The 27,449-nt window shown below is 41.8% G+C and overlaps 2 protein-coding genes across 2 annotated transcripts in view; both read left to right on the top strand.

Moving 5' to 3' along the window:
- LOC140493825 (transmembrane 7 superfamily member 3-like) overlaps positions 1 to 8,875 on the top strand; it is a 32,646-nt gene extending 23,771 nt beyond the window's left edge. The window contains exons 9-12 of the mRNA XM_072592748.1: positions 889 to 1,041; positions 3,819 to 3,916; positions 6,378 to 6,540; positions 7,280 to 8,875. Of these exons, the coding sequence (XP_072448849.1) occupies positions 889 to 1,041; positions 3,819 to 3,916; positions 6,378 to 6,540; positions 7,280 to 7,452 (587 nt within the window). The 3' untranslated portion in view covers positions 7,453 to 8,875. The remainder of the gene's footprint in view (positions 1 to 888; positions 1,042 to 3,818; positions 3,917 to 6,377; positions 6,541 to 7,279) is intronic.
- Positions 8,876 to 24,800: 15,925 nt separating this feature from the next.
- Positions 24,801 to 27,449, top strand: part of slc17a6a (solute carrier family 17 member 6a) — a 66,249-nt gene continuing 63,600 nt past the window's right edge. Inside the window, exons 1-2 of the mRNA XM_072592746.1 lie at positions 24,801 to 25,516; positions 27,148 to 27,400. Coding sequence (XP_072448847.1) covers positions 25,431 to 25,516; positions 27,148 to 27,400 — 339 coding nt within the window. The 5' untranslated portion in view covers positions 24,801 to 25,430. The remainder of the gene's footprint in view (positions 25,517 to 27,147; positions 27,401 to 27,449) is intronic.

The raw sequence follows: 27,449 nt of genomic DNA, 5'->3' as shown, positions 1-27,449 counted from the left end.
CGTTTGTTTCCCTTAAGATGGTGTAAAGCAGTCTGACTGAACCGCTGCAATCATTTGATGTGCTCACACCCACAATTCTTCTGTTTGGGAGGGAAATCCCAGATTTCAACTCAGCAACCGTGAACAAATGGAGCATAGTTCTTAGAATCTTATAATCCCTACAGTATGGAAACAGCTCATTTGGCCCAACACGTCCACACCAGCCCTCCAAAGAGTCTCCCACCCAGACCCATTCTCCCACCCTATTACATTACATTTCCCCTGACTAATGCACCTAACCTACACATCCCTGAACACAATGGGCAATTTAGCTTAGCTAAACCTGCTCATCTTCGGACTGTGGGAGTAAACTGGAGCACCCGGAGGAAACCCACACAGATAGAAGGAAAATGCGCAAACTCCACACAGTCCCCCTAGGGTTGGAATCGAACCCAGGTCACTGGCACTGTGTGGCAGCAGTGCTAACCACTGAGCCAACATGCTGCCCACAGCTCTAAGACAGGATTTTGATTGGCTTGGAGAGCTTGCTGGTGTTCCCATGCACCTGAGTTGTCCTTGGGGTACCAGGTAGTAGAGGTTGTGGGTTCAGAAGATGATGTCTAGGGAGTCTGGATGAGTTGCTGCAGTGCATTGTGCAGGTGATACACACTGCTGCGATTACGTTGGAAGCTTCATAGGGCAAAATTGAGAACTCTGAGAACCAGAGTGTCCACTTCGATTTCTGTTTTTCTGAAATGAGAGAATTATCTACAACAGATATACATTGTATTATCTGCTGATAATGAACAGAATTTACAGTGTAATGTCTGAAAGACTGGTTGTGCACTTACTTTTCAGCCTTTTGGCATAATTTGATCTCCTTAAGACATGCTATTCTTTTCTTTCCAGGGCGGTTTGAAATTATGGTTGCAGTAGGACTGCTGGGTGGTGTAGTAGTCACACTGATTAGGTGGATTTTCGGTGTTCCTGTACCCTGTGTAACATTTGTGGGAATCGTGCTGGGATTTCTGGTCGCAGCAATCATTTTCTTTACTCCACTCGGTAAGTCAAAGGTGAAAATTGATAAACCTGCTGATTATGTGGGAGTAATTACATGTATTTTCATCTGTTTCTGAATTGTATGATATCAGTTTAAAGAAACCCAGGTGCTGGCAGGTGGGACTAGACTGTGTTGGGATATCTGGTCGGCATGGACGGGTTGGACCAAAGGGTCTGATTCCATGCTGTACATCTCTGACTCTATGACTCGAAACAACCGATGACTCAATGCGCACTCTCATTCATCCTTACTATATCCAGTTATGATTTGGAGATGCGGTGTTGGACTGAGGCGTACAAAGTTAAAAATCACACAACACCAGGTTATAGTCCAACAGGTTTAATTGGAAGCACTAGCTTTCAGAGCGCCGCTCCTTCAACAGGTGGTTGTGAGGTACACAACTGTAAGACACAGAATTTATAGCAAAAGTTTACAGTGTGATGTAACTGAAATTATACATTGAAAAATACCTTGATTGTTTGTTAAGTCGCTCATCTGTTAGAATGTCCATGTTAGTTTCTCTTCTTTCATATGTAAATCGCAAAATGTTTTTTTCACTTCTTACTTGAGAATGTAACTTTTAAAAAGAGTTTTTCCATTTACATATGAAAGAAGAGAAACTAACATGGACATTCTAACAGATGAGCGACTTAACAAACAATCAAGGTATTTTTCAATGTATAATTTCAGTTACATCACACTGTAAACTTTTGCTATAAATTCTGTGTCTTACAGTTGTGTACCTCACAACCACCTGTTGAAGGAGCGGTGCTCTGAAAGCTAGTGCTTCCAATTAAACCTGTTGGACTATAACCTGGTGTTGTGTGATTTATAACTATATCCAGTTAGCTTTTGATTATGTTACTTTGCAATGGCTGAAAGGACTTAAGACCAGGGAATCTGGGTGGTTTTAAAAGTCATATTAGTTTGTAGTGATTTTGCTGCCATTTTAATTCTGCCTGTTCCTATGATTTGCTTTTTGAATTATGAAGACGCTGAACATTTTATTAGATTAGATTAGATTAGATTTCTTACAGTGTGGAAACAGGCCCTTCGGCCCAACAAGTCCACACCGCCCCGCCGAAGCGCAACCCACCCATACCCCTACATCTACCCCTTACCTAACACTACGGGCAATTTAGCATGGCCAATTCACCTGACCTGCACATCTTTGGACTGTGGGAGGAAACCGGAGCACCCGGAGGAAACCCACGCAGACAATGGGAGAACGTGCAAACTCCACACAGTCAGTCACCTGAGGCGGGAATTGAACCCAGGTCTCTGGCGCTGTGAGGCAGCAGTGCTAACCACTGTGCCACCGTGCCGCCCAAGGGATTGAACCAGTGTATTTTAGATTAGATTACATCAATGGAGGATTGGAAAAGGAACAGAATCAATTTTGGCAAACTGTATAAATAGATTTGGAGATCTAATAAATGCTTATGACCAATGCAGTAGTAGTAACTGCTCAGCAAATAAATGGATCCAAGATTAGCGGGGATATGAATGTGAATGTATGGGAGTAGGCGTGTACTACCCAATGCTTTTGAACCTAATTCTGTTACTCAGTAAGGTCATGGCTAGTCTGTTTTGTTTTGAGTTCCACATTTCCATCCACCTCCAATAATCTTTGATTCCTTGCATAACCGGAATCTCGTAATAGTGAAGACGAGTGAGGTAGCAGCAAAGAATTGTAGAATCCCTACATTGTGTAAAGAGGCCATTTGGCCGATTGAGTCTGCACCAACCCTCCAAAGAGCATCCCACTCTCTCCCTGTGTTTCCCATGGCTAACCTACCTAGCCTGCATATCACTGGACACTACGGGGAAATTTAGCATGGCCAATCCACCTAACTTGCACATCTTTGGACTGTGATAGAAAACTGAAGCACCTGATGACAGCCCATGCAGACGTGGGGAGAACATGCAAACCCCACACAGACAATTGCCTGAGGTTGGAATTGAACCTGAGTTCCCAGCACTGAGGCAGCAATCTAACCACTGAACCACAGTGTCGCCCTGTGCCAAGGTGATTGGTGGTTGAACCAGAGGGTTGCTATCCCTCAGGCAAGAAGCTATCTTGAGGAGGAATGTCCTTTTGTGGTAACCTCAGCCACTGCAGGAATTAAACCCACACTGCTGGCATCCCTCTATTGCAAACCAGTTGTCTAGCCAACAATCAAACAACATCTGCAAAAATAAATTCTGTGATCCCATGTTTAGAAATGTTGCACGTCTTCATTGTGTTTCGTCTGAACCTTTAGACTAGTCCCAGACCTTTGAGCACACTGAGAATTGCTATCCAATTTATTCTGAAATAACATTGAGTGCTGGATAGCCCTACCATTAGTCTTACCATAAGATTTGGGCTGTTGTGCATTAGGATGTTTTCCTGCAAAAGTTACGATTTCCCTTTGATGCTGCTGGTCAGTCGATATCTAGATCTCCCAAGATTTTCTGTTTTTTAGTTTTTTTTTCTTCAGTTGGCTTGTTTGGTAATGTGGAGAAAGTGATGACTGCAGATGCTGGAGATCAGAGTCGAGAGTGTGTTGCTGGGAAAGCACAGCAGGTCAGGCAGCATCTGAGGAGCAGGAGAATCGACATTTCGGGCATAAGCCCTTCACCAGGAATATGACTAAAACAAAAATCCCTGTTTACTTGCTGACCACATGTATGTGGTGTAAATCTTTTACATGTCTTTATATTAAAGGTTTGTGCTACTCTCCATGTTGACCTTTGTCCCTGAGGATAGTCACATTTATTTGTTCTTTCCAAATAGCAAACTTTACCATATTTCGCAATGACATCAACTTCTGGATTATATTTGCCTGTGTGATGCTGTTGGTGCCGACTGTTCTGATTCTGCTTCCAAGGACAGTGAGTACTTGTATTTACTTTGCTCTCCCAGCTCAATTTTACAACCTAAAGAGGTTTGTTTTGAAAAGTGTGTAGAGTACCAATTTCAAAATGTGCTATTTTCATCTAGTTTATCACCTTGCTTAGTCTGGTGTGTATCCATCAACATTCCATCTCAACACATTGGGCTAATGTCTTTGAGATCTTAGAATATGCCCCATTTGTCTGTCTGGTTGTTTATAAAACACTGTAAAAGGCAGTAGCTAACTGGTCTCCTAGTCAACATACATTCCTCAACTAAAAATCAGATTCTGGGCTAAATTAACACTGCATCATTGACATTTATCTTTGTTACTGCATAATTCGACTCCAATGGGGGAAAAAAAATGTGCTGTGATTTACAGCGTGACATTGCTGCATTGGGAGATTAATATCCATTTAATTTCCTGCAAAAAAAAAAGTTTAGGACAATTAATAGTGCAGTGTATGTTTTAATGAAGAAATTGATGATCCACCAATGGCAATCAATCTTTCTGCACAGAAAGTGATCAATTTCAGCAGGTGGATCCTTACCCATGAAGAGTAAATTGTTAGAGGGCATTTTTAAACAAATGTTTAAACATTACCTTAACTCTTGCTCTCTCGCACTCTTTTTTTTCTTTCTCTCCATTTTCTCTCTTTTTTTTTCCTCCTTTCTCTCTTTGTTTCTCTCTTCTCTCTGTTTCTCTCCCTTTCTCTCTCTCCCTCCCTTTCTCTCTCTCACTCACTCACTCACTCATGTTATTTCTTTATCTGCACCTGATTTGTCTCTAATACACCATTGATTCTGTTCCTTTTCCAATCCTCCATTGATGTGGAGATGCTTGGGTTGGACTAGGATGGACAAGGTCAAAAGTCTCTCAACACCAGTTGAAGTCACACTTCAGCTTTTGACTCCAGTCTCATTGGTTAAGGAAATGGATGGGGGCAAGTCCTGATTTTTCACTAATGTCTATTGATATTACCAGCTTGTGTTTCCAGCAAATTTCAGGAGAAACTGTTCATGAACTGGTGGGAGGTGAGAGAAAATGAGTCACATCTTCCAACGTAAATTGGCTGCCATGTGTTTTAGATTAGATTAGATTAGATCTAATCTAATCTAAAACACATGGCAGCCAATTTAGATTAGATTACTTACAGTGTGGAAACAGGCCCTTCGGCCCAACAAGTCCACACCGCCCCGCCGAAGCGCAACCCACCCATACCCCTACATTTACCCCTTACCTAACACTATGGGCAATTTAGCATGGCCAATTCACCTGACCTGCACATCTTTGGACTGTGGGAGGAAACCGGAGCACCCGGAGGAAACCCACGCAGACACTGGGAAAACGTGCAAACTCCACACAGTCAGTCGCCTGAGGTGGGAATTGAACCCGGGTCTCTGGCGCTGTGAGGCAGCAGTGCTAACCACTGTGCCACCGTGCCGCCCACGGTGTTGTTGTGTTTGTTCACGGGATGTGGTCATCAGCATTTATTGCCCACCCCTGATAGCCCAGGGAGCAGCACAAAGTCAACTACGTTACTGTGGGTCTGGGGTCAGACCAGGAAAGGTCAACAAATTTCCTTCCCTGGAGGACTTTAATGAACTAGATGGGGTTTTTAAGACAATCCAGCTTAATTTCAGGGTTTTCATTTCTATTGAAGAAAGGTATTCTAGATAATTTCAGATTTTTCCTTTTTTGTTATTGAATTCAAATTCACCACCTGCCATTGCCACTGCATACCACCTCCCTTCTGCCTGTGTACAAAATAATGACTGTGTCAATATTCCTGTCAGTGGAGGTCAGGCATGTTATAGATGTCCTATAAATCCAAATACTTTTACATTTCGTTTGGTGTTGGTGTGAGGGTAGTTACTTTGGGTTTCAATGAGTCAAATTTAAAGGGAAAGGGATGGCCTACTGGTATTATCACTGGACTGTTAATCCAGAGCCCTTGGTAATGATCAAGGGACCCGGGTTCAAATCCTGCCAATGGTAATGGTAGAACTTGGATTCAATTTTTTAAAAATTTAGAATTGAGTCTAATGATGACCATGAATCTATTGCCAATTGTTGGAAAAAACCCATCTGGTTCACTAATGTCCTTTAGGGAAAGAAACTGCTATCCTCATCTGGTTTGTTCAACACATGAATCCAGATCCAAAGCAATGTGGTTGACTCTTAAAAGCCCTCTGGGCAATTAGGGATAGGCAATATATGCTGGCCTCGCCAGTGATGCCCTCATCCTGTGAATGAATAACTTTGTGCAAATATTCTTTTTTTAATCGCCAACTAATGCAGTACAAGATTTGGTGGAACTCTAAATTAGAGTTTCTGTCACCCAAATTCATACATCCTTCATATTTCATATGAAATTATTTGAGTATTATTGTGAAATGGGGCTGTAGGATAAAGAAATTACTGTTAATAGTGTGTGTGTGTGTGTTTTCTTTAAACAGTTGAACATCATCAGCTGTGCACTGGTTGGCTCTTATGCTGTAATTACTGCAGTTGGATTATATGTCTACACCAGCCTGACATTCATTATTCTCAATATTATTAAAAGAGCAATATACCCAGATTTTGCAAAAGTGAAGAGTGATGCTCCTTTCCAGCATACCGGTAGGTACTTTGAGTAAAAGTTTCCTCTTTGGGTTGAAGAAAACTGATTATAGTTTTGTTCGGGGTGGTTCTGATTACAAACTTATTACCTCCATTTTTTTTTTACATGGGATTAGTGAATTATGCGAATTAGTGAAGTCTGCTTACTCCCATGAATAAATAATTGGTGACCATTTACGTTTGTATTCCGGTGTGTTCCAGTTCTCCACAATGTAACTTTACAATGGAGGAACAACTGCAGTGGTTATATAAATACCAATAGAGCAATCATAGAATCCCCACAGTGTGAAAGCAGGCTATTTGGCCCATCAAGTCCACACCAGCCGTCCAAAGGGTATCCCACTCAGAACCATCCACCTACGCCACTCCCGCCCCACCTCCCTCCCAACCCGATCCCTGTAATCCACCTAGCCTGCACATGCCTGAAAGCAGTGGCAAATTTTAATATGGCAAATCCACCTAACCTGCGCATCTTTGGACTGTGGGAGGGAACTGGATTACACCGAGAAAATCCACACCAACTTGGGGAGAATGTGTGAACGCTAAACAGACGGTCGACCTAGGGTGGACTTGAACCTGGGTCCCTGGTGCTGTGAGGCAGCAGTGCTAACCCCTGAATCATCAATTTCACTTTGTCAGTGCATAAGGAGACGCACTTAATTTAGAAAAGAAGAACTAATGGAGATTTTATGGTCCCCACTGAATGTAAATTAGTATTTTTAATTCTTTCTTTTCCCAGATTATATTCTGACTGCTATATGGGCAGTGCTGTTTGTCAGTGGTACAGCGTTGCAGTTGGTTTTGGAAAGAAATAGATTACCTTTTCCACCCTGTCCATATGATAACTGGAAGAGGAGGAGACATGCAGCCTTTGGAGAACGAACACCTTTGTTAAGGCCACCTGAAATATGATGAACACACAACAGCAAAATTCTGTATAATTTGCTCATTTCTGTATTGTTTGACCCATATTGATGTTATGGAGTTCTACATTAACTATTTTTCCAAATGTAGAATTTGCATTGTCTGTGGGTCTTTCAGGTTTTACATTGGGATCTCCATTGAATTTGTTTTGGAGGAGCCTGAAATATATTATTTTTTGAACTCCATTGAATTGAATATTTGCCACTTGGGAGAAAAGGGATAACTTTTTTTTGTTAGTTTTTACGAACTACAAGCTTGAAATGAATGTGTTCTGTGTACTTTGGTAAAACCTATTTTACATTTTAGGATAATGCTATACTTAGTTGTATTTCTGTCAGTACAACTTTCTTGCCCTTTGCACCTAAATCGTACAGTTTCAATCTCTTTTGTAATACCTGAATGTAGTTGTGATGCAACTGTGAAATACTGTTTCATTTGAATCTAATGTTTCTGATTTCAGTTTCTAACCACCTGCAAAAATATCATAAGTCTTTTTTTTAATGGCTTGCCTTGCACATAGGTATTTACAAGTCACTTTTTTGCTTCTGGATCTACAATCAATGAGTCAGTTGACTGGTTCCGTCTCTGCCTGATGCTGAGTTAAAGACCATGAATAAGATTATAATGAAGGGATAGATGGGTTCATCACCTTTGGATGATAGCCAGGGGTATTGTTCATGCTTACCATCTTGATAATCTGCTATTGTAGGAATCTTTTATCTGATTGTATACCAGATTAGTTTAAACAATGCTTAGAGCAAGCAGGCACCAATCATTTCGTCCTGATTTTTCAATCTAGACAGAATGTGTACTCCATTGCAAAAATGAAAGTCTTTCACTTTTGCCATAATCTGTGGTTTAATCTAACATATAATGCAGTTCCACATTGCTCTTAGTGCCAATGGCCCAAACTTCCCATGGGGTGTGACAGTCATTACAGCAGCACATATTGGAGTTGTGTGTCTGGACTTCACCATTTCTGTGTCAGAGTTAGATATAAGAGGGTTCCAACTCAATTAAATTTGAATAGTTACCCAGGGAAGTTTGGAGGAAATAAAACCTATTCTAATAATCTGAGTATTCGTCAAACTGAACCCCTGAATACCATGTCGGGCCAAAAACTGTGACCCTTCACCTAGACTGGAAGCTTGAAAGAATATAGTTTTGGGAAATCCTGTCTGATCTGACAACATTGTGGAGAGCGAAACGGTTGTTTTGGAACAACTAAGTTTCAGAAAAATCACAACTCAAAATGTACACCATTACCACAGATCTGTTTCTTTTCATATTCTGTGTGGAACTGCATTTGGCCTAAAGTATCAAGAAGTAATTTAGCTTCTAAATTATGTGCACTTTAATAAAATTTAAAGTTTCTACCTGTATTAAATGTTTGTGCTTATATTTATAATTGTTCCATTCGAAAATTGCCTAACAAGTTACTGTACCTTGGACCAGAACATGCTGTGGAGAAGGTGTTTTTGATGGACAATGGTCTTAAAGTGCCAACTGCTCTCTCTTTTCTCATTTGTTTCTTTTCACTGTATTTTCTGTGCCCCAGAGACTATATCTTTCATTCACACCCCAAGCAGAGAAGAGAGAGTATATAATCCAGTTCAGGAAAAACAGCCCGATCATTGTGGCTTCCATTGTTGTATCTTCTGTTAACTTGCCTATCATAGTTTTACTTTATCCTATTGCAATAATGGCACTCTACAAAACAAAATAGTTATATAGATTAGATACTACAAACCATGTTTTTTGTAATTTGTTGAACTTATTTCCTACCTATCTATGTTGATAGAATACAATACAGAAGATATGAATGGGGTAGTTCATTCAGCTCCTTGAGCTTACTGGACCATTCCGTCATTGCTCTACTTAAACATCAGTTGCCTACAATATACCAAAACACTTTCTATCTATTAGCAGTTAACCATTTATTGTTAACATTAATATACTTCCTGTTTGTTGTCTTGAATGTGCTCAATTTCTTAGCCTTCATGACCCCATGGGATAAATTTAAGATACATCAGTTTGAGTGAAAACAATCACTCTTGGAGGTAATGGCCTGATGGTGTTATCGCTGGATTGTTAATCCAGGGACCCAAGTAATGTTCCAGAGACCTGGGTTTGAATCCTGACATGGCAGATGGTGGAATTTGAATTCAATAAAAATCTGCAATTAAAAGCCATAAAATCATTGTCAATTGTCAGAAAAATCTATCTGGTTCACTAGTACTTTAGAGAATAAACCGCCATCCTTACCTGGTTACATGCCTTCCTGATGAAGGGCTTATGCCTGAAACATCGAATCTACTGCTCAGATACTGCCTGACCTGCTGTGCTTTTCCAGTACCATGCTTTTTGACTGAATCTCCAGCATCTGCAGTCCTCACTTTGTCCAAAGACAGCTGGATGGGTAAATGAATAGGAAGGGTTTAGAGAGCTATGGACAATGTGGGACTGGATTAATTTAGAATAGCTGGTTGGCATGGACCAGTTGCACTACAGGGTTTGTTTCCATGCTGTATATCTCTATGACTGTACGTGACTCCAGACCCACAAGGTGGTTGACTCTTATATGCCTTCTGGATAATTAGGATGGGCAATAAATGCTGGCCTAGCCAGTTATGCCCTCATTCCATGACTTTTTTTAATTCCACTACATTTCAGTCCTCAATGGCTACCCTCTGAGAATCCTGTATGTCCTTAGTCACCTGATACAGACCTAAATCTTTCCATAAGATAGTCCTGTCACTTCACAAATCAGTCTGCTGAACTTAGGGAGTGCAATGAAAGTAAATATATCCTTTGTGGTGGAGTCCCAAGCCATAGGCTACTCCAGGAGCAGTTTCACAAAGACTGTCTCCAACTGAAATAAGATGTTGTACTCATGTGTTCAAATCATATGTTCCCCAGAAGTTGCCTGGTTGCACGATGACTAGGAGGGTCTGTGCACATCAGTTGGCGTGCCAATGTCATTCTGAGCATCCAGTTTCAAAAAGTCGCTGTCACATATGAACATCGGAGGTCTGCACAACAGTAGAAATAGAAATGGGAGAGAATGCTGATCAAATTTGCTTGCAATAAAGGCCAACATCTTAGTCCCTTCCTAATTGCTGTACCTGCACATCCACGTTCAGTGGCTCAATAAACAAGGTCACAACTGCCCCTTTGGTCACTAACAAATCTCAAGTTCTCACTATCAAGCATTTGTTTTCTTACCAATTTTTCCAGTATAATTCATGGCTATACTCTTGCCTAGGTAAAAACAATAACTGCAGATGCTGGAAACCAGATACTGGATTAGAGTGGTGCTGGAAAAGCACAGCAGTTCAGGCAGCATCCAAGGAGCAGGAAAATCCTCTTGCCTATCAGTCAATCTGTGTAAATCCACTTGAAATCTCATTGCATCCTCCTCTTTACTCCCATCCTCACCTTATTCTGTGTTATCAGCAAACTTGGAAGTATTGGATTTTGTCCAGATCATCGATATAGATTGTTAACAGCTGAGGTCCAACCTTTGATTTTTGCTGAACCCCACTAGCCAAAGTCTATCAAGCGGAGAATGACCGAATATTTGCTACCCTGCTTTTTATCTGTTAACCAACCTTTAACCATGCTTGTATGTTGCCCCAGTCCTACATGCTCTACTTTTGTTTGTTAATATGTTGTGTGGGATATCTATTGGAAAATCCACCATACTAAATCTACTGGTCTCCCTTATTTACTTTACTAATTTTTATCGGCAAAAGCCTGAGGTCTGTCAAACATGAATTCTTCATGTTGACTGACTGTTCCACTATAATGTTTGAAGTGTCCTGTTGTTATATGCTTTATAACACATGCATGTAGTTTCTCGACAACTGATATTAGGCCAACTTACTTTGTAGCTCTCCATTTGTTCTCTTTCTTATTTTCAATAGTGGAGATATATTTACCATCTTCCAATCTGAATGAACCATTTCAGGATGTAGAAATATTTAGAAGATGACCTCCAATGCATCCATTCTGTGGTCATCTCTTCCTTCACTCTCCACAGAGCATCAGGTCCAAGGAATTTGCTGATCATTCCTATTAATTTCATCAATGCTACTTTTTATTTACTAATTGCTCCTTTGGTTCTATTGTATTCCTGGGAGTTTTGTTTATATCATCCTCTCTAAAGATAAACACATTATTGTTCAGTTTCTCTGCTTTTTTAACATTTTAATGAATGTTGCTGGCAGACCAGCATTCATTGCCCATCTTTGGATCCCTTGAGAAGATGGTGGTGAGCTGCCTTCCTGAGCCTGCTGTAGGCTGACCCTGAGTGCTGTTGGGAAAATAACCCGCGTCTCTGGCGCTTCAGCAGCAACGCTAACCACTGAGCCACCATGCTGCTCCAATCTTTTTTCTTATTATTTAACAGAAGGCTTGCTTCCATCTTGGGACCCTGCAACCACACTATCTCCACCAAGGACATGCAGATCCTGGGCCTCTTCCATCGCCAATCCCGAACCACCCAACGTCTGGAGGAAGAATGCTTTATCTTCTGCCTTGGGACCCTGCAACCACACAGGATCAATGCAGATTCCACTAACTTCCTTATTTCCTCTTCCCCCACCTTATCCCAGTCTCAAACCTCCAACTTGGCACCGCACTCTTGAACTGTCCATCTTCCTTCCCCTATCCATCCACCCACCTCTCTGACCTATCACCTTCTCCCTCACCTTCATTTACCTATCACATTCCCAGCTACCTTCTCCCCAGCTTCCCCCCCCCCTCCATTTATCTTTCAGCACCCCCCCCCCCCCCCCCCCAGCCCACAAGCCTCATTCCTGATTAAGGGTTTATGCCCAAAACTTTGATTCTCCTGCACCTCGTATACTGCCTGAACAGCTGTGCTTGTCCAGCACCACACTCTCGACTCTGATCTCCAGCATTTGCAGTGCTCACTTTCGCCTAGAAGGCTTGCTACAACCTATTATGGACATCCATTGATTCATACTTCAGTAACAAGAAACTACGTTTCTTTTATTACTCATCATCCTTTAATATGCTTTAAACTGCTCCCTTCTAATAGCATTCTGCTGCTCCTGTCCATATTGTGACATCTTCTAGATGTTAATCCTAATTCTTGTGTATAGGTCAACTTACATGTTTCATCTGGAGTGCTTATGCCTGGGTTTGTCAGCCTCTATCTTGAAAATCACTCCACCGATGCCCTTGTCTGAATTTGTAACATTAGTGCCTATCAATGTTCTTTTGTTTCTGGTGTCTAATCAGAGCTGTTACTTCTGTTTGAATACAGTCAATTCTCTATCCATCTGATAACTGCTGCAGTTCCAATATATTGCAATCTTCCTCTGAGGACATAGTGCTGTGCATTATCAATGGAATTTTGAAAATGTTTCAACTAGACTATTATTCATTGATTCCAATACCTTTTATCTGCGAACACTTTCTTAAAAAATCATAATAAACAAGATAAAGGTAACATTTATTTGAAATGAAGCTTTTGCATGCAACACCTCTTCTGTTTTTCTGAACATAGCTATAGCAATATGTTATTCAGCCCTTTTGGGTCTGCTCTGTCATTCTAGATCATCTACTTCAAATCCACATTCCTATGTTATGTCCATGTCCTTTTGATGTCATCAATATTTATAAATCTACAAATAGCTCTTTGGAATATAATGCTTCTACAGTAGTCTGGGAAGACTATTCTCTATTCGCAATTAAAAACCCTCCTGCCTCTGCCTTAAATGGACCCAGATTTTGCTTTGCTCATGTTTTCCATTTTACATATCTATAGAAACATTTGGAACCTGTTTTTTTCAGATTTCTTATTAGTTTACATTTGTAATATATTGTCTGTTTTTTCTCAAATCATATTTTGGTCCTATTTGGCCAAATGTAAAGTTCTTCCAATTCTCAGGCCTGCAATGTTTATAAACAACCTCTTGTGACACAGAGTTATCTTTAATTCACTTGTTAGCCTGGCCTTTTTGCCTGTTGGGTTTTTTTTTTGGCACTGTGGGAGCATGGTGGCTCAATGGTTAGCACTGCTACCTCACAGTGCCAGGGACCTGGGTTCGATTCCCGCCTCAGGCGACTGTGTGGGGTCTGCCATTCTCCCTGTGTCTGCGTGGGTTTCTGGTTTCCTCCAACATTCCAAAAGATGTGCAGGTCAGGTGAAATTGCCCAATGGTGTTAGGGAAAATAAGTCTGGGTGGGTTGCTTTTCAGAGTGTAAGTATGGGCTTGTTGGGCTGAAGGGCCTGTTTCAACACTGTAGGGAATCTAACCTAATAAAGGAATGTTTTTCTGAAAAAAAAACATGAATGCTTTGAACATCTATCATAAAACATTTTAAATATAATTGTTCTGTACGCCACAGCTGCCTTCTTGCTCATCACTTCGTAATTGTCTGCTTTAGATTTAAGAGTTTTGGATTAAACTGTACCTCCTTCAAATTTAATGAAAATATTATTATTTTGCAACAGGGTTAATAATTTATACCTTTCAGATAGACAATGCTAGATATAACATAGCCTTGCCCTAGTTCATTGCTCTAACTATTGTTCCACAAAACTATCTGGAACACATTCCAGGAATTCTTCACCCTCAAGCATTGATGCTTGTTAAACTTATCCATAAGCTGGTTCACTCCAATTTCTCATAATCCACATTGTATGAAGCAATTCAATGTCTTTTGGAAAAGATGACTTTATGGTATAAATCTTTCAATCTTTTGTTTCGTAGAAATGAAACAACATTTTCATTTCCAGATTTGTGTTTTAGAGAAATAACAAAGATTGAGTTGCATGCTACAAATGAGATGATCCATGCTAGATGTATACCATGAAGTTATCTTAATAAAGCATATTTTTTGAAAAATTCTGATTGAAGAATTTGACTCCTTGATCCAAATTTATATCATTCAATATCTTTGATACCACAGCATCATGAATTTGTAACTGTCGCTTAGAAAATACACCAAACACATAAAAAGGAATTATTTCATTTCTTGTTTTGTTTCATGAGCATTTCTTGGGTTGCATCTTGCACATTGCTCTGTTTTATACATGCCATCAATATGAGGCAGTTTGTTCAGCACTTCAGGATTACATAATTCTCTGCCTTAGAGGTATTAGAGGCGATATCACTTTTAAACAGAAGCGGATAGATTCTTATTAGGTAGATGAATCGGGATAGGTGGCAATGTGGAATTTGAAATGAGGGCAGATCTGTCATGTTTGTATTATGTAGCAGAGCAGGGTCAAGTGGCTGAATGATCTACTTGCGCTCCTATTTCATTTGATCACAGATTACACAAGTATCATCTGAACTTGTACTCCACGTCTCTGTTGACTAGACTTTCTCTAATATTTGTCAACCGGCCTCTGAACAAATTGTCACTGTCAAATTTAGATGCCCACAACTAGACACTTTATAGCCTTTTGGTTCCATCATTGTGTTCAGTTACCACACTGTATTGTTTTCTTGTGCTTTGTTTTATTGCTTCCTGACAGAGCTTAACTTCTTTCACTATTAAAACTCATTGTGGACTAATACATTTTCTTCATTATGATCATCACCACTCCCTTTACTTTTTGTTTCATGACATCTTTGATCTTTAATTACCCTGCTCCAAAACCTTTCTCTCATCTTCTATTTTGTTCCAGCTCTCCTCCTTCTTTTTCATCAATGTAAAATCCATCACACTCTAGCTCTGAAGAAGAGGTTTATTGGACTTGACCTAAACTCTTTCTCTCTTCATAGATGCTGCCAGACCTGCTGAGTATTTCCTGCATTTGCTTATTTTGTTTCAGATTTCCAGCATCTGCAGTATTTTGCTTATATAAAATATGATCAGTTTAATCTTAAAATCAATAAAAAATTGAAAGTAAACTTTCTTCCCTCAATGATTCAGATTTATTATGATGTTCAGTAATCTAATAAGCTTGTCATCCTTCATTGCAGAGAAAGGAAGAATTTTAATATTGGCCACTTAAGATTCCATTATATTGGGGTACCACATTACATAATAAAAAAATACAGGTTAATAGGTACTAGGTTTTCATGCCTAGTCTCACTTGACGTAATGCAGCACAATAAGGTAATAATTACAACATTCTAATTGGCTTGAGCACCATTGAGTTAGGAAGTCAGCCAAACCGCCCAATCATGAAACAAAAAGTGAAATAGCTGGAAATATTCAGCAGGTCTGGCAGCATTTGTGGAGATAAAACAGAGTCAACATTCAGGTCCAGTGACCCTTCTTCAGTACTGATTGTAACTAGGAAAAGGTGGGTGGATGGGGTGGGATATGGTGTATGTGAAGGAGTAACCACCCTGTCTACATGTGATGCAAACTTCAAAGAATTATGTTCCTGAACCCCTAGTCACTCTGTTCTTCAACACTAGCCGAGGCCCTACTTTAATTTGTATAAATCCCGCTCTTGTTTGTTTTACCAATATGAAATATCTCTCATTTATCCAAATTGAATTCCACCTGTAACTCTTCAGCCTAGGTGGCATGGCAGCTCAGTGGTTAACATTGCTGCCTCATAGCGCCAGGGTCCTGGGTTCGATTCCAGCTCGGGCGACTGGCTGTGGAGTTTGCCCGTTCTCCCTGTGTCTGTGTGGGTCCCTTCTGGGTGCCTCAATTTCCTCCTACAGTTCAAAGATGTGCAGGTTAGGTGAATTAGTCATGGGAAATGTAGAGTTACTGAGATAGAGTAGTGGGGTGGGTCTGGTGGGATGCAGCCAAATGGTCTGCTGTGCGTGGCACAGTGGCTCAGTGGTTAGCATTGCTGCCTCATAGCGCCAAGGGCCAGGTTCAATTCCAGCTGCAGGTGACTGTGTGGAGTTTGCACATTCTCCCCATGTCTGCGTGGGTTTCCTCTGGGTGCTCTGGTTTCCTCCCACAGTCCAAAGATGTGCAGGTTAGATGGATTGCCCATGCGAAATTGCCCATAGTGTTAGGTGCATAAGTCAGGGATAAATATAGGGTGGTGGAATGGGTCTGGGCGGGTTACTCTTCGGAGGGTTGGTGTGGACTTGTTGGGCCGAAGGGCCTGTTTCCATACTGTGGCTAACCTAATCTATTGACCCAGTTGATCAATATCTCTTTGTAGCCTCAGATAACCTTCTTCATTGTCAACTATACCACCAATTTTGGTGTTGTCCACAAACTTACTAAACATGCCCTCTATATTCTCATTTAAATCATTTATACAAATGACAAACAAAAGTGGACCCAGGATTGATCCTTGTGGAACACTCCAGTCTGAAAAACAGCCCTCCACTGTCACTCTCTGACTCCTGCCATTAAGCCAATTTTGTATCTAATTGGAAGCTTATTGTGAATCCCACATGATCTAACTTTACTAATTAGTCTGCCATGTGGAACCTAGTCAAAGTCTTTACTACTGTCCAGGTAAACAATGTCTGCAACTGTGCCTTCATCGATGTGCTTGGTTACTTCTCAAAAACCTCAAACAAGTTTATGAAACATGATTTATCCTGGACAAAACCAAGCTGACTATCTGTAATCAGTTCATGCCCTCCAAATGCATCTAACTCCTATCTTTCAGAATCACCTCTGACAACTTACTCACCACGGAAGTCAGACTCATGGGTCTGTAGTTCTTAGGCTTCTCCTTACAGCCTTTCTTAAACAAAGTCACAACATATGGAATGAACTTCCTGAGGAATTGGTGGATATGGGCATAATTACAATGTTTAAAAGACATTGAGATAAGTATCCAAATAGGAAAGGTTTGGAGGGATATGGGCCAGGAGCAGGCAGATGGGACAAGTTTAGTTTGGAATTATATTCAGCATGGACTGGTTAGACTGAAGGGTCTGGTTCTGCGCTGTTTGACTCTATGACCCAATGACTCTATTAGCCACTCTCCAGCCATCCCGCACTTCAGCCTTATTTATAGATGATATAAACATTACTGCAAGGTGTTACGGACCAAACCAGACCCCATCAAAACATTTCAAGAAAGTAGCCTGGACCCTAACTTTGCTCGTTGTCTTAAGCAGGTGTAGAATGGATATTCCAGGAGGGATGCAGCTGGCCCAACCACTTAGTTTTAAACAAAACAGAATTTATTTGCAAGATTACCGAATGAAACACAAACAAGAGAGAGCAAAATATAGAATAACTTAACCCGTCTGAAAACCTAAAAGGTTATCCAACCTTAATGATGTTGTTGCAAATTCCTGCAACAATCCCCATAAACACCCTTTGGCCCAAAAGATAAAATCAAATACAGGGTCTAACAGGAGAGATGTCAGAGAGAGAGATAGCAGAGAGATTCTGTATGGAACACCTTCTTCCATGTAGCTGTTTCTTTGACCAGCAGCCTCAAACCTGACTGAACAGCCAGACTGCTAAAACCCCACCAACCAGACCTCCCAGAGTCTCTGCATTTGCGATCCCTCTGAAAAAAAACAAAGGACAACACAACCTTGTTTAAGGAGCAGCATTACCACAAAGAGGCCCACTCTCTTTGTAAAAAAACATAACCAACTCTTATGTGTAAAAAAGGTTCCACTCATATACTTTTTAAAACTTTCTTCTCTCACCTTAAAAATATGCCCCCTAGTTCTGAACTCCCCTACCATAGGGAAACAACCCTTGCTATTCATCTTATCTTTGTCCCTCACGATTTTATGAACCTCAATAAGGTCACCCCTCAACTTCCTATGCTCCAGTGAAAATGTCTCAGCCTATTTTTATATCTCAAACCCTCCATTCCCAGCAACATCCTGGTAAATGGCTTATAAATAAATCTGCTTTGGTAAGGTCTGGTTTGTGTATGATTTTTCATGCGTGTCTGACCCTCATTATCTTGAACATTTTAATAAGAACCCTTCTGAACTGCTGACATTCATGAATCTAAACCCATGAATATTGTGCCTTCTGGAGTGGGAGGAAGATGAGGGAATAAAAAAAGCAACAAACTAAATAAATGTAATGATGCAGTAAATTCCATTTCTAACTTCTTTCAGAAGTTGATACATTAGAGCTCTATTCATTCAGACGTAGGTTATAGGTTTCTGAGTAGCAGTGATCCTTCGGCTACAAAATAATTCAGAGAATTGGATGACCTACAGCAGGTACCTTAAAGCACTGGACAAAGAATGTATTTTTCCAAATCCAGATACAAGAAAAGTGGTCCAACAGCAGTATCATTTCGGTAAAAACAATGACTGCTGATGCTGAAAATCAAATACTGGATTAGTGGTGCTGGAAGAGCACAGCAGTTCAAGCAGCATCCAACGAGCAGCGAAATCAACATTTTGGGCAAAAGCCCTTCATCAGGAATAAAGGCAGTGAGCCTGAAGCATGGAGAGATAAGCTAGAGGAGGGTGGGGATGGGGAGAGAGTAGCATAGAGTACAATGGGTGAGTGGGGGAGGAGATGAAGGTGATAGGTCAAGGAGGAGAGGGTGGAGTGGATAGGTGGAAAAGAAGATAGGCAGGTCGGACAAGTCAAGGAGACAGTAACTGAGCTGGAAGTTTGAAACGAGGATGAGGTGGGGGAAGGGGAAATGAGGAAGCTGTTGAAGTCCACATTGATGCCCTGGGGTTGAAGTGTTCCGAGGCGGAAGATGAGGCGTTCTTCCTCCAGGCGTCTGGTGGTGAGGGAGCGGCGGTGAAGGAGGCCCAGGACCTCCATGTCCTCGGCAGAGTGGGAGGGGGAGTTGAAATGTTGGGCCACGGGGCGGTTTGGTTGATTGGTGCGGGTGTCTCGGAGATGTTCCCTAAAGTGCTCTGCTAGGAGGCGCCCAGTCTCCCCAATGTAGAGGAGACCACATCGGGAGCAACGGATACAATAAATGATATTGGTGGATGTGCAGGTGAAACTTTGATGGATGTGGAAGGCTCCTTTAGGGCCTTGGATAGAGGTGAGGGAGGAGGTGTGGGCACAGGTTTTACAGTTCCTGCGGTGGCAGGGGAAAGTGCCAGAATGGGACGGTGGGTCGTAGGGGGGTGTGGACCTTTTTCCTCTCCAGACGTCCCCAACAGTACCCTTCCACTGACACTTTCATTCGTTTGGCCGAACTGGTCCTCACCCTTAACAATTTCTCCTTTGAATCCTCCCACTTCCTCCAGACCAAAGGCGTAGCCATGGGCACACGTATGGGCCCCAGCTATGCCTGTCTCTTTGTTGGCTATGTAGAACAGTTGATCTTCCGTAATTACACCGGCACCACTCCCCACCTCTTCCTCCGCTACATTGATGACTGCATTGGCGGCACCTCGTGCTCCAGCAAGGAGGTTGAGCAATTCATCAACTTCACCAACACATACCACCCTGACCTTAAATTTACCTGGACCATCTCTGACACCTCGCTCCCCTTCCTGGACCTCTCCATCTCTATTAGTGACGACCGACTTGACACTGACATGTTTTACAAACCCACCGACTCCCACAGCTACCTGGATTACACCTCTTCCCACCCTATCTCTTGCAAAAATGCCATCCCGTATTCCCAATTTCTCCGCCTCTGCCGTATCTGCTCCCAGGAGGACCAGTTCCACCATAGGACACACCAGATGGCCTCCTTCTTTAGAGACCGCAATTTCCCTTCCCACGTGGTTAAAGATGCCCTCCAACGCATCTCGTCCACATCCCGCACCTCCGCCCTCAGACCCCACCCCTCCAACCGTAACAAGGACAGAACGCCCCTGGTGCTCACCTTCCACCCTACAAACATTTGCATCAACCAAATCATCCACCAACATTTCCACCACCTCCAAAAAGACCCCACCACCAGGGATATATTTCCCTCCCCACCCCTTTCCACCTTCCGCAAAGACCGTTCCCTCCGTGACTACCTGGTCAGGTCCACACTCCCCTACGACCCACCGTCCCATTCTGGCACTTTCCCCTGCCACCGCAGGAACTGTAAAACCTGTGCCCACACCTCCTCCCTCACCTCTATCCAAGGCCCTAAAGGAGCCTTCCACATCCATCAAAGTTTCACCTGCACATCCACCAATATCATTTATTGTATCCGTTGCTCCCGATGTGGTCTCCTCTACATTGGGGAGACTGGGCGCCTCCTAGCAGAGCACTTTAGGGAACATCTCCGAGACACCCGCACCAATCAACCAAACCGCCCCGTGGCCCAACATTTCAACTCCCCCTCCCACTCTGCCGAGGACATGGAGGTCCTGGGCCTCCTTCACCGCCGCTCCCTCACCACCAGACGCCTGGAGGAAGAATGCCTCATCTTCCGCCTCGGAACACTTCAACCCCAGGGCATCAATGTGGACTTCAACAGCTTCCTCATTTCCCCTTCCCCCACCTCATCCTCGTTTCAAACTTCCAACTCAGTTACTGTCTCCTTGACTTGTCCGACCTGCCTATCTTCTTTTCCACCTATCCACTCCACCCTCTCCTCCTTGACCTATCACCTTCATCTCCTCCCCCACTCACCCATTGTACTCTATGCTGCTCTCTCCCCACCCCCACCCTCCTCTAGCTTATCTCTCCATGCTTCAGGCTCACTGCCTTTATTCCTGATGAAGGGCTTTTGCCCAAAATGTTGATTTCGCTGCTCGTTGGATGCTGCCTGAACTGCTGTGCTCTTCCAGCACCACTAATCCAGCAGTATCATTTCCCTAACTGTAACCTTGACATCAAAGCCAGCTCTGTTATATGGGAGCCATAAGTTATCTCCCTCATATCAGACTCCTGAAATAATTGTGTTTGGAACTCAATCTTGGCAGGAGATTCATAAGAGGGAAGCTAATTGTCCTTAGGGATATCTTTAAAGGATTGGCGAAGAGATCAATCACTTCTGTTTACTCTGGAATCATAGTCAAAGAGATGTACAGCACAGAAACAGACCCTTCTGTCCAACTCATCCATGGCTGTAATCAACCAATTTGGTCAAGGTTTATTTAGCAAGGTAACAAAGCCTTCGGGAGAACTCCTCAGATGCAGGCAGAGGCAATGTCAAGACATCAGAGGGAGCTCACAAATCTTCCATCATCTGATATGCCTGGTCCTCCAGGCAACTGTATGTGGCAGAGTCCACAGTTTGTGCATTGGACTTTTTCAGAGTGCATTGAACCTGAGGTAAAATAAGTCATCCTTAATGTTGACGGACTTCCCGAGTAGAAGATCCACTTTTGAAACAAAGTATAAGCAAGTTGGTCTTGTTGTTCTATAGTTACCTTCCGTAGTCAACTTGAACTAGATTGTTAGGATCTAAAGGGTTGACTGCTCACTTTTGCAATGTCCAAATTATGTGATTGTTTTTAAAAGTACATCATGCAGTGGTATGACGGTATTTCATGTGTATGAGCTAGTCTTTTGGATTTTACTTTAATCAAGTAAGTGTTTAACCAAGTTCACTTTTATTGAGTGGCTGCTCCAGAAAAGTTTGTGCCAGCATGGAACTGTTTCACGCTTCTGCTGGGGAAGTTCAGTGAATCTCTGCAGCAAGGCCAACCAGAAATAACTTCAAATATTTAAGATTTGTGTAAAGATTTGTAGCTCGGGTGCTGGTTGTTGTGGTTGTGGGTATGTTCAGCAAGCTGGGAAGTTGATTTGCAGATGTTTTGCCCCCTGTCTCGGTGGCATCTTCAGTGCTTTGGAGCCTCCTGTGAAGCTCTGCTGTACTGTGTCTCCTGGAATTTATTTGGTTCCGTTTCTGCTGTTTCCAGTTGCTGGTTCCAGTTGTACGTTACAGTGGCTGCTATACTGGGTCCAGGTCTATGTGATTTTTGATGGAGTCCATGGCTGAGTGCCATGCTTCTAGAAATTCTCTGGCTGTCCTCTATTTACCTTGTCTTATGATTGCTGTGCTGTCCCAGTCAAATTTGTGGTCCTTGTCATCTGTGTGAATGGCTACTAGAGACAGCTGGTCATGGCATTTAGTGGCCAACAATCAACTCCCATTCCTGGATGTGATGGTACAAAGAACACAGAATGGTGAATGCACCACCAAGGTGTACAGACAACCCACACACACTGACCAGGTCCTGAATTAGCCAACAGCAGCCACCCAAACGCACACAAGAGAAGGTGCATTAGGACTCTGTTCAAAAGGACTACAATATGCTCAGCACACCCAACCTGCAAAGGGAAGAAGAAGAACACTTCCACAGTGTCTTTGGCAAGAACAGATATCCCCGCAACTTCATCCACAGATGCCTAACAGATAAACAACGTGATGAGGACATGCCATGATCTAACTCACTAGCCACACTACCTTACATTAAAAAATGTCTTGGAACTGACAGCCAGACTTTGCCAATCAGTCGGGTTCATCACAGCCTATAAACTAACAGCCACACTCAGGCAGCAACTCACCAGGACAAAAGACCCAATATCCATCATGTGCAAGGTGAATGTAATTTACAAGATTCCATGTAAAGACTGCACAAAACACTATATAAGACAAACAGGCAGACAACTAGTAATCCATAACCACAAACACCAACTAACCACTAAATGCCACGACCAACTGTCCATAGTAGGCACGCACACACAGATGCCAAGGACTATAAATTTGACTGGGCCAACAACAATGATTATAGGACAATCTAAACAGAGGGCAGCCAAAAAATTTCTAGAAGCATGGCACTCAGCCACAGAATCCATCAAAAAGCACATTGACTAGACTCAATGTACAAGCCGCTACAATGAACAACCAGAAGAAGCAACTGGAAGCAGCAGGGACAGAACCAAATAAATTCCAGAAGACACAGTACAGCAGCACTTCACAGGAGTCTCCAAAGCACTGAAGATGTTACCTCAATAGAGGACAAAACATCTGCAAATCAACTTCCCAACTCAGCAAACATACCCACAACTACGATAACCTCAAATATTCATTATGGACATCAAACTCGATTGAATTCTGATTTAGTCACTGTCCAACGAGGATGGTTGACAAGAAGACTTCTAACTTATTTGTTTGAATTCTGGACATTGTTCTAGAAAGAAAAGGTTTGGTTTAGGGTTAGACAAGAGCATCCCAGTGTTAGCTTCCCAGGCAAGAATGATCAGGTGATAATGGAATGTGCCTTCTTTTCAACAATTTGAAAGTATAAAATCTGGGAGTGGTGTAGTTGTGAATAATTATCTACTGAAATGGCCATCCAGAGGCATGCAATTCGTAAAGGAGTGTATGTATTAGAATGTTTGGAGAATTTGAAGATGAAATCAATACATTTGGTTTACTTCCACAGCCTTGGTGACAGAAAAGGGTTAACAAAAATAAACTCTGTACGATTTTTTTGCATAAAAGCTATCAGCTTTGAAAATTGAGGTATAGGATAAAGTTTACTCCTTAAACAGACGTGAGATGCAATATGTAAAACGAGTAACCAAGTCAAATAATGTTCTTCATCATCATAGATTTTATGGAATATAAATTAGAAATTTATACGAATTAGTTTACGGCATTCACACCATTTTTTGGAATTAAAATAAAAGATTGTGTGACGGCAGCTGCAAAATAATTTCCTGACCAAATACGAATCATTATTCAAATAGAAACAGTATTTTCAGTTATTCTGGTTAAAATGAATTTATTAAAACACCGTATGTTTTCTCCTCTTATAAGCAACGCCAAAAGTCGAATTGTATCGAAGCTTTATTGTTAAAAGAAGATATATAAAAATAGGAGATCTAATACCCATAAACGGCGCAGGGTTTCCTGTCAGCTTTCTGTGTCTTTACAGTACTGAGAGTCTGAGCAATGACATCCTGAGCCAGTAGGCGGAGACATCGCCTAGACAAGCCAATGTCACTCTGATAATTGGTGCAGCAACATGTTTAGTCTTATTTAACATCTTGGGTCTTTCGTCAGCCATTCGAACATGAAGTCAAAATTATGCGACTTTTGTTTTCAAAGATTGATTAAATTTTTAGCTCCTATCGATTTGTGCTTTCAATGCCAGGTCATGTTCAAATCTGTATGTAGGTCTCAAGGGGATGATGTTTAATATCAGTAAACCACTGTTTTAATCAGAAAGGGGGAACTATTAGACCGCTTTATATATGGTGCTGTATTGCCTAAGCATTGACCTTTTTTGTATGCATGTAATCTTGATCTCTTTTCCCCTAATGTAAGAGAAAGACCAATGAACGTGTACTTGGGTCTTCATGGATATTCAAACAACCAGCAACCTTAATAGAAGGCGAGCTGGGTAGGTACATTCAGAAATAAAAACAAATCGTGGCTTGGATTTACGTTCGCGGGAGGAGGAGGAGGGGTGGGGGGGCGCATATGTGAACTGAAAGAAAACTTGTCAATTTTTAATAAACTCCAACCTCTGTGAGGCAGCGGCTCGCCTGTGGAAACCGGTGGCGAGATGATGGGATCTCTGATGCAGTTTCCATAGCATCCACAAGCCTGGAAGGAGCCTGGTGACGGTGAGGGATTTGCTGAAATCCGGTCAAATCCCCGAGAAAGTTGGCGAGCCAATCGCTCTGCCCCCCCCCACCTTCCCCACCGCCCCCTCCCTCTCGTTCTTGGAACACTTCTGTTGTGCGCTGCTGCTGCTGGCCAAGGTGCTGAAAACGCCAGCAGCCGCTTATACTGGGTAAACCACGCCAAGACCAGACTTGGAGACAAGTTGTCACTGCTTGCATGCATGTACTTTATTTGACGAAATCTACATCCAAGGAATTATTATTTTTTTTTGTTTATTTGGTCCTCGTCCTTTCACTGCAACATTACATTTCTGAAACAAGGTTTCCTGAGCATTATGGCTGTTTCTGAATGTTCAGTGGTTGGATGCGGGCGTTCAAATAAGACTTTCCCATTTCCTCTTTGAAGTTCGAATTGCCGCAGAATACCAGCTGATGTTGGAGTCGCATCCTCTTCCGTAGCTGGAGAGCACTCGGTCGTTCTATCAAATTAATTCGAATGAACAGTCAAGATCTTTAGCATGACACTTTCATAAGAGAATATCCCCGAGCTGTTTTTGGAGGGTATGGATACTGTAAAGGAACGGGTTTTTGCTCCGACCAAAGAGGGGCTCAAAAATTTTGCTGGGAAGTCCCTTAGCCATCTGTACAGGTAAGGCTGCTTAACAATAATTGTCAAAATGTGATGCGTTATATACATTAAAAAGGTTTTAAATTCCCTAGATTAATAACGTTGTAAATCTTCCAAATTATTTCTGGAAATGTTATCAGATTGATGCTAAATGCGTGTAATAATGACGACTAATGTTCATATAGACCTCAGTCATGCCACGGATGAAGACAAACTTGACAATTTGCCACTCAATGCTCTCTTGCTCTCACTTTCTCCCCATAGCTACCTATATGATTCTGCACCCCCTTATCTATCTGGACTGAATGCAATCACTTGGCTATAGCTGTTAGCATTTTTATCCTTTCAATCATAAGCAGATTTTGCTTTTAAATCGAGCACGGGTTATGTAGGAAGCATTACAAACAGGATTTTTTTTTTTGGGGGGGGGGAGAGCTGAGAAATCGACTCATGGTATTGTGATCCTGATTTGGAGTTCCTGCGTCCAATCTGCACCTGAAGAACCGGCCGGCAAACGTGTGAAGAATTCATATCAGAATGAATGCCTGCGTCTGCATTCCTGCATTAATTCACAGCGCGGCAGGCACAGCGACCTGGTTAAGAGCTGTAACACTGCTGTGTCTCCCCATCAAAACAACAATTATACAATACATGTCTTCAGATCGATACAGATCTTAGTGACAAAAGTAGTCAACGCTTCCTGTGAAACAATTAAAGCTAATCCTGATTACTTTAAAAAGCCCAACGGCTTCCATGTATCAATTTCGAAAATAAATATCTCGAGTAAATGCAAGCATTCCAAACATCTCCATCCTAACCACTCGCCCTATATGGATTAATAATCCATTATTGTCACATTAATCGCTTTATAGTTTATTTCACAATCATCACCATCTTTTTTTCTATACAGACTTCTAACATCGTTTCACTTTAAGTCACATTTAACTATATTTTAAGCAATGAGTACATTTATCAACAATATTTTCTTTTAAATACTCGAATGCTTTTTATTTACTTGGGTTAAAGCCTCCACTCAATATAACAGGTTTTTCTTGCCTGAGAAATTCGTTATTTTCCCCTTATTGTATGAGGGTTGTTCTGCATTTGTTACATCATTTTCTCCACGATGAAGTAACAATATGATCGGAAATTTAATTCTATTTTCTCTATTCGAGTCGTTAACACGGACAAAAATCATCCCGATATATTTTAAATATTGCATCTGTTACTGTTCCAGCAAATTTGCATCATGCAAAGAATAGTGGACCCTGGATTGGACAATTGTTAGAGAAATGAATGTCTCAAAATAAGTATATAGCGCACGAAACTACCAACACTAAGATAAAGTTGCCATGGTTAGCTGTGTGCCTATTAAAATAAATTATCCAACGAATAACCTGTTTTGTTCGTATACATTTTATATTGTGTGCTTATGCGCCCATATATTGCATAAACATAACAGGGGCCAAGGGTTTTTATTAATTGTATATTTCGAGAACATATAATACTGATGTATCCAGACTGCACACCGCTTGAACAAAGCAGCAAAGGTATAGAGCCAGGGGGTGTTCTGTCTATTGAAACTGCAGTTCGAAACACTATGAAAGCAATGTTCTGCTGAACGTGTGAAATCCAATGTTTCCCTGACTCAGAGTCCTAGAGAAGAGGCAGCAACCAGCAGAGAACATCGAGCTGACGGAGGATGGCAGGGTACAGAATGTCCGGCCGAAGAAGCCGCCTCTCTGCGATTGCACCTGCTTTGGGCTACCGCGCAGGTATATCATCGCCATCATGAGTGGCCTGGGCTTTTGTATCTCCTTCGGGATCAGGTGTAATCTTGGCGTAGCGATCGTGGACATGGTCAACAATAGCACCATCCATCACGGGAATACAATTATCAAGAAGGTGAGAAGGGCAAAAGCCTTCGTTCGCTTGTGTAAAAAAAAAGTAATTC

Source organism: Chiloscyllium punctatum, chromosome 22 (genome assembly GCF_047496795.1).
Source record: "Chiloscyllium punctatum isolate Juve2018m chromosome 22, sChiPun1.3, whole genome shotgun sequence".
In the NCBI taxonomy this organism is placed as follows: domain Eukaryota; kingdom Metazoa; phylum Chordata; class Chondrichthyes; order Orectolobiformes; family Hemiscylliidae; genus Chiloscyllium; species Chiloscyllium punctatum.
The sequence above is the reverse complement of the archived record's forward strand: the minus strand, read 5'-3'. Positions and strand labels throughout refer to the sequence as shown.